This window comes from Dromiciops gliroides, chromosome 1 (assembly GCF_019393635.1).
Source record: "Dromiciops gliroides isolate mDroGli1 chromosome 1, mDroGli1.pri, whole genome shotgun sequence".
Classification (NCBI taxonomy): domain Eukaryota; kingdom Metazoa; phylum Chordata; class Mammalia; order Microbiotheria; family Microbiotheriidae; genus Dromiciops; species Dromiciops gliroides.
The window spans coordinates 466,516,233-466,524,085 of NC_057861.1; the positions used below are offsets into that span (position 1 = coordinate 466,516,233).

The following is a 7,853-nucleotide window of genomic DNA, read 5'->3' on the forward strand; positions in this document are numbered from 1 at the left end:
TCCAATTCTTTGCTATCACAAAGAAAGCTGCTATAATAACTATTTTTGTACATGTGAGTCCTTTCCATTTTTTTATGATCTCCTTGGGATACAGACCTAGTAGTGGTATTAACTGGGTCAGCACAGTGTCTTAAGATTTGTTTCTCCTCTCCGTTTTCTTGCTACCACCCAAATTCAGATCCTCATCTTCTTTCTAACTTGTCTTCCTGCCTGGCATTACTCCTTAAATAAGATCTTCTTTCATCTGTCTCCTTCAGTGTTACTTGTTCCTCTTCTGTATCAGAGATGGCATGGTGAAGGAGTGCACAGTCACAGAAGACCTGGTTTCTAATCCTATCTCTGACACATACCAATTGCATAGTATGAGGCAAATCACAACACATTTGAGCGTCAGTTTTAACATCTGTAGGATAGAAATAATACCTGTCCTGCTTAACTACAAAGAAGTCAGATAATGTATATAAAGCATTACAGACTTGTAAGTAGTATTTAAAAGTCAGTGGATAGAGCACTGGCCCTGGATTCAGGAGGACCTGAGTTCAAATCCAGCCTCAGACACTTGACACTTATTAGCCGTATGACCCTGGGCAAGTCACTTAACCCCAATTGCCTCACCAAAAAAACCCAAACCAAAACAAACCAAAACAAAAAAAAAAAACAATAAAAGTCATCTTCTATTATTTCACATACCATTTTCAGATTATTATAAGATGCTATACTTTAATCAGTTGATTTTCCTGCTTTATAGTATTCCCTTATTGATTGTGAATTCAAAGTCTTAATGACTTCATCTTACCTTTCTGACTTATTTCTCATTACTCTTCAAACTCTGTTCCAATCAGTCCACTTTTCTTTATTGTCCCTACATTTCCCATGCTTTTTCTTTCCGCTATATTTTTATTGTTCATTCCTTCCCACTGTCACTGAAGACCCCAGCATAAGTCTAGCCTCATTTGTGTAACTTTACTTGGATGCCTTGACTGCACAGTGATCTTTCCCTTCCCTAAAGCTCTGTGTTCTGTACCACAACTCAGCTCTTAAATAATAACTTATTTTAGCTCCCTTTACTGCATAATTATTTTCCTTCTTGGTGGACCTTACTGAGAATTGAATAAGCAGTTCTTCTCTGTGATCTTCCTTTTGGGGGAATATGCTGACTTTGAATAATAGGATTTTAAAGCTGAAACATGAGTTTACATGTTACTTGTTTTTTAAAATGGGAAGTAAAATCTTTTGTAAAAAAAATTTATTTCATTCTTTTGATTGCAGAGTGAAATCATTCGGGATAATGCTGGAGTTTTGGAATGTGTAAAAGAAGGGATTGGCAGAGTGATAGGAATGGGAGTACCTCATAGCAAGCGGTTGCTTCCACTTCTTGCCTTGACCTTTCCTACTGTTTTGCATGGAGTTCTTCATTATATCATAAGTTCTATCATCCAGAAGTTTGTCCTATTGGTTCTGAAAAGGAAAAATGCTCATAGTCATCTGACTGAAAGTCCCAGTCCTGTGCAGAGCATGCTGGATGCTTACTTTCCTGAACTGATCGCAAGCTTTGCTGCCAGTCTCTGCTCTGATGTTATGCTTTACCCACTGGAAACAGTTTTGCACCGTCTTCATATTCAAGGAACACGTACAATAATTGATAATACAGACCTTGGCTATGAAGTGCTTCCAATCAATACTCAGTATGAGGGAATGAGAGACTGTATCAACACTATAAAGCAAGAAGAAGGAGTGCTTGGTTTTTATAAAGGGTTTGGAGCTATCATAGTACAATACACCCTGCATGCAGCTGTTCTTCAGATTACCAAAATTATTTACTCTACACTGCTTCAAAGTAATGTGTAAAATGGAGATCCAGCCAGCATTCATTAGTCCAGGAAACATAATCTGGACTCTTAACTATTATGAAATTATGAGAAAAAATATTAATATTGGAAAAAATGGTTAAGAAAATGAAATTGGTGGAAAAAAGAGCCCATGATGACAATTTTTCATTATAAAACAGAAGTGCTTTATTTTGGATCAAAAATGTCCTAAATTTCCAAATCACAACAAAAAAGAACTCATAAGATTACAATGGCATTGATGAGCTCTTAACTGCTGGATTGAAAAAAAATATTCTGAACCGAAGCATTTTTTCTTGTAATATAAAAAGGTAATGGGACATATAATTTATCTGGCCTCAATATTTATTATCTGTTTCAGCATCTATATTGATATTAGAATGGCATCTCAAAGATATCAAGTTGGTCAGTTGATTATGTCTTAATAAAAAAGCAGTTGCATTTAGTTAACCATGAAAAGGCCAAAAGGATTCTACCTTGCAAATTATGGGAAAAAGCTAGAGATTGTGTGTGTTTTAAATGTGTTGTGAAAGTGTAGTTATAAAATAATAATTAGTAAAGGCTGTATGTCCAAACAACTTGGTATTTTCAAAACTTTTTTCCATATTATTCTCCATATTCATCTTATATACTTCCTAATTTATCCTACTACTGGATTAGCCTAAAATGAAACTGATGGTGTACTTTTTATTTGTATCTCACCAACATTGAAACATACAGAATATGAACTTGGTTATTTGGTAACAATGAGGCAGAATAAATTAATTGATTTCTCCTTGTCCACAGTAGTGATTTAGCATTGTCATTAATTCTAGTTTTGCCAGCAACTCAGTGCAAATATGATTTACTTGTATATGAACTATCCAGAGCCACTTTTCAAACATTAACTACACTTGAAGATATAGAGGATGTAGAATAATCATGAAAACTGATTATCACTAGTGTCCATATTTACAAATTGTGTTTTGAAAAATGTCTCAAAATATTTAGTTTCAGAGTTACTTGACCTCCAAGAAACAAAACCAAAATTAATGTATTTGTTGCCCTTTGCCTTTCTTATAGTCATGTTCAATGAATTTTTTTTTAAATTTAGTCTTTGAGACTTTGCTTAAAACTTTCCAAATTATAAATGCATACAGAGCAAAGCAAGGCCATTTCCATTTTTAAAAATTTAATCTGATGTTTGGATGAGTACTGAAAAAATACATCATAACCCTGAAAGGGAATTTGATCATAGATGAGTTTTCACTTTTTCTTAATTAGTTTCATGGGAGAACACCCTTTAACCAAATGAAGGGGTGGAAAACTTGAAGGAATCAGTTTTAAGTAAGAGCAAAGTTCAGCCTTTCTTCTGAATTAGCTTGGGTGAGTAAGTCCTTTGCAAAGTAAATTGATATGTATTAAACTTATTAGTCATTAAGCATTCTACAGTTTATCATATTAATTATCCATAAATTAATTGGGAGCCATTTAACACCTTGAAACCCATAAATTCATGAATACAGGAAAACTAAAATATTCTTGTACTTGCTAAATGTCAGGGGAATGGTTACTTGTCATTATTATTTTGATATTTATAGTTAAATTTACTGAAAGTTTAATGGAAGCACATAAACTACAGAATGTGTTGTAATAAAAAATAATGATATACAAATGGCATAAAAGTATGTAAATCAGGATTCTCTCTACTGTCTTGTAAGTTGTCCTTGTAAAATGTGTTTTTTAAAAAAAATAAAATAAAATTGCTGAAGCATATACAGTTTCCATTTTATGTCATATTCATAGAGGGAAAGAATAAAATTAAGAAATACTGCTCAAATGCTCTTTGATTAATTTTTTTATATTTTTGGTCTAGTTGCTTTTATGGTTGTTGAATTGCTATCCTTTTTTAACATTTAATTTTTAATTTTTTCTCAATTATAAGTAAATTTTTAAAACATTTGTTTTCTTAAAATTTTGAGTTTCAAGTTCTTTCCCTCCCTCTCTTACACTTCCCTCCAGAAGGCAAATGATTTGATATAGATTATACATGTGCAGTCATACAAAACATTTCCATATTAGCCATGTTGCAAAAGAAAACATAGGACTCCCCACCCCCCCAAAAAAAAGCTAAGAAAAATAAAGTTCAAAAAAAGTTTTAATCTGCATTCAGATTTCATCACTTCTTTCACTGGAGGAGGATAACATTTTTCATCATAAGTCCTTTAGAATTGTCTTGCATCATCATATTGCTGATAATAGCTAAGCCATTCACAGTTGTTCATCATGTTGCTGTTACTGTGTACAATGTTCTGGTTCTGCTCATTTCACTTTGCCATCAGTTCATGTATATCTTCCCAGGTTTTCCTGAAAGCATTTCTTTTAGCATCAAAAATCAAAATCATATACTACAACTTGTTCAGGTATTCCCCACTTAATGGGTATTCCCTCAATTTTGAATTAAAGAGTCTATATATATATATATATACACACACACACATATATATATATACACACATACACATACACATAATATGCACAAATATATATGTATGTGTATATACACATATGTATATTTGTATATATGTCTTTTTTTCCTTTTTCTTTGATCTCTTTGGAATACAAACCTAGTAGTGGTATTGATGGGTCAAAGGATATGCACAGTTGTGTAGCCCTTTGGGCATGGCTCCAAGTTGCTCTCCAGAATGGTTGGATCAGTTCACAATTCCACCAACAGTACACTAGTGTCACAATTTTTCCACATCACCTCCAACATTTGTCATATGTCTTTTCTTTCATGTTAGCCAATCTGATAGGTATGAGATGATACCTTTGAATTGTTTTCATTTGCATTTCTCTTGATGACAGATCATTTTTTCATATGATTATTGATAGCTTTGATTTCTTCTGAAAACTACCTATTCATATCCTTTGACCATTTAGTTGGGGAATGGCTCTTATTTTTATAAATTTGATCCAAGTCATTTTGGAAAATATTTGAGACCTTTATCAGAGAAACTTGTAAAAATGTTTTCCCAGTTTCCTGCTTTCTAGGCTTCTTGGGTTTTTTTTTGGGGGGGCAAAACCTTTTTAATTTTATGTAATCAAAATTACCCATTTTACTTCCTGTGATCCTAACTACCTCCTGTTTGGTCATAAATTCTTCCCTTATCCATGGATCTGAAAGGTTTCATGCTCCCTTAATTTGCTTATATCACCCTTTATATCTAAATCATATGCCCATTTTGATCTTTTTTTTTTCTTTTTTTTGGTGGGGCAATGAGGTTTAAGTGACTTGTCCAGGGTCACACAGCTAGCGTCAAGTGTCTGAGGCTGGATTTTAACTCAGGTCTTCCTGAATCCAGGGCTGGTGCTTTATTGACTGCACCACCTAGCTTCCCTTGATCTTATCTTGGTATGAAGTGTGAGATATTAGTGTACACCTAGTTTCTGCCAAACTGCTTTTCAGTTTTCCCAGCAATTTTTGTCAACCAATGAGTTCTTGTCCCAAAAGCTTGGATCTTTGGATTTATCAAACATTAAATTACTATGTTCATTTACTACTGTGTCTTGAGTACCTAATCTATTCTATAGATCCACTACTCTCTTAGCCAGGTTGTTTTTATGCTTACTGCTTAGTAATATAATTTAAATATGTGATACTGCTAGGTTGCCTTCCTTTACACTTTAAAAAATTGATTCCCTTGTTATTCTTGACTTTGTTCTTCAAGATGAGTTTTATTATTTTTCCTAGCTCTATAGAATAATCCTTTGTTAGGTTGATTGGTACAGCATTGAATAAGTAAATTAACTTAGACAGAATTGTCATTTTTATTATATTGGTTCAGCCTACTCATAAGCAATGAATATTTCTCCATTTATTTAGAGCTGTCTATATTTTTGTGAAAAGTGTTTTGTAATTATGTTCATATAGTTTCTGAATAGCTCTTGACAGGTAGACTCCCAAGTATTTTATATAGTCTGCAGTTATTTTAAATTGAATTTCTCTATCTCTTCCTGCTTGACTTTGTTGGTAATATATGAAAATGCTGATGATTTATGTGGACTTATTTTATATACTGCAACTTGCCTAAAGTTGTTATAATTAGTTTTTAGTTGATTTTCTGGGATTCTCTAAGGGTACTATTATATGGTCCACAAAGAGTGATAGTTTTGTTTCCACGTTACCTATTCTGATTCTTTCAACTTCTTTTTCCTGTTTTATTGCTAAAGCTAGCATTTCTAGTACAATATTGAATAATAGCAGTGATAAGGGACCTGATCTTATTGGGAAGGCTTATAGCTTATCCCTAGTACAGATAATATTTGCTCTTGGTTTTAAATAGATACTACTTATAGTAAGAAAGGCTCCATTTATTCCTATGCTTTCTGGGTTTTTGTTTGTTTGTTTTTTGTGGGGCAATGAGGGTTAAGTGACTTGCCCAGGGTCACACAGCTAGTATGTGTCAAGTGTCTGAGGCCAAATTTGAACTCAGGTCCTCCTGAATCCAGGACTGGTGCTTTATTCACTGCTCCACCTAGCTGTCCATAGGGTTATTTTTAATAGTGTTGAGTGTTGTAGTTTGTCAAAAGCTTTTTCTGCATCTATTGAGAGAAACATATGATTTGTTGTTTTTGTTATTGATATGATCAATTATGCTCATAGTTTTCTTAATTTTGAATCAGCCCTATATTCCTGATATAAATCTCATCTAGTCATATCTTTGTGATATCTTGCTATAATCTTTGTACTAGTATTTTATTTAAAAATTTTGGTCTGTAGTTTTCTTACTTTTTTTTTTTTGCTCTTCCTTGTTTATCAAAACCATATTTGTGTCATAAAAGGAATTTGGTAGGAGTCCTTCTTTGCCTGTTTTTCCAAATAGTTGAATTGGGTGAGACTGACAGAAACTGAGAACCTACTTAAGGTTGATTAAATTGAGACCACACCTGGCCAGCCTTGAGTGGGGTGTTGTTTTCAGAGTCTGTGTACTATGACATCAACACAAGACCACCCTCAACCAATTAGCTTGAAGGATGGCCCCTTCTGGGGTGGGAGACAGGAAGTAGGAAGGGAGGCTGGCTCCCTAGCTCTGGCCTCTTTCATTCTGGAACCTCGGGTTGGTGGCTGAAGGAAGAAGGAGTTGATTCTGAACCCTAGGGTAGATTAGCTTTGGCTATCTTTCTGAACTCCACATATTCTATCTTTACTAACTTCTAATATACTTTAATAAATGCTTAAGGCCCAAACACTGTTGCTGAAGTTTCTAATTTATAAGTAAATCCTAGCTAGTTTTCCCCTACACTGAGAGGGCAGGTAAGGACACACACACATTAGCTTTTACTTGTCACACCACAAAAGACCAGAGGTGGTTGCAGAAGTACAAACAGAAATCTGAGGAGTCAATAACTCCTGAGGGTGTGCTCTAATTGAGCTGGCAATGAAAGGCTCTCTGCTTTGGACTTCCATAATCTGGGGAACTCTTGAAAACTTTCCTTTTACGTAGCCAAGTAAATTTGTTAGACCCTCCAGAACAGGTATTCTCTTTTTCAGTGCAGAGGGGATATATCTGCAGTATGTTTGACAAGATTTAGACATTGAAAAAGAAGATGCTTGATCCTAATCAGGAGCCTAGAGATCTTTCTGGAATTGGGGGTAGATAGATGTGCCAAAAGCATCCTTGTTGATCTTCTAAGGACAAAGAGTGGTACATCAGTTTAAAAGTAGAAGCAGCTTCTGTTCTGATGCTCATGAACTGTAGCTCTTTCATTCTAGGACTTCCTGTAAGGGGTGCTTAAGGGACTCTAGCACAGTCCCTAGGTACCCTCTCCAAGCCTGACAGAAAAGATAACTGTTCACATGTGGCAGCTTGAGCAAATGTACTGACAGAGAGGAGTCTCTGGCCACCTCTCTATTTTTTTTTTCCTTATGCCTATGTAGGAAATTCTGAAATAGTTATTTTTAACCTTTGTGGCAACCTTGTGAGTTCAAAGTAGCAAGAGTTACTGGGGCCCTCAGTAAGAGAT

The 7,853-nt window shown here is 34.6% G+C and overlaps 1 protein-coding gene across 1 annotated transcript in view; it reads left to right on the forward strand.

The window, feature by feature from the left end:
* SLC25A46 (solute carrier family 25 member 46) overlaps nt 1-3,660 on the forward strand; it is a 37,698-nt gene extending 34,038 nt beyond the window's left edge. Inside the window, 1 exon segment of the mRNA XM_043976181.1 lies at nt 1,270-3,660. Within this exon segment, the coding sequence (XP_043832116.1) occupies nt 1,270-1,848 (579 nt within the window). The 3' untranslated portion in view covers nt 1,849-3,660.
* The last annotated feature ends 4,193 nt before the right edge of the window (nt 3,661-7,853 follow it).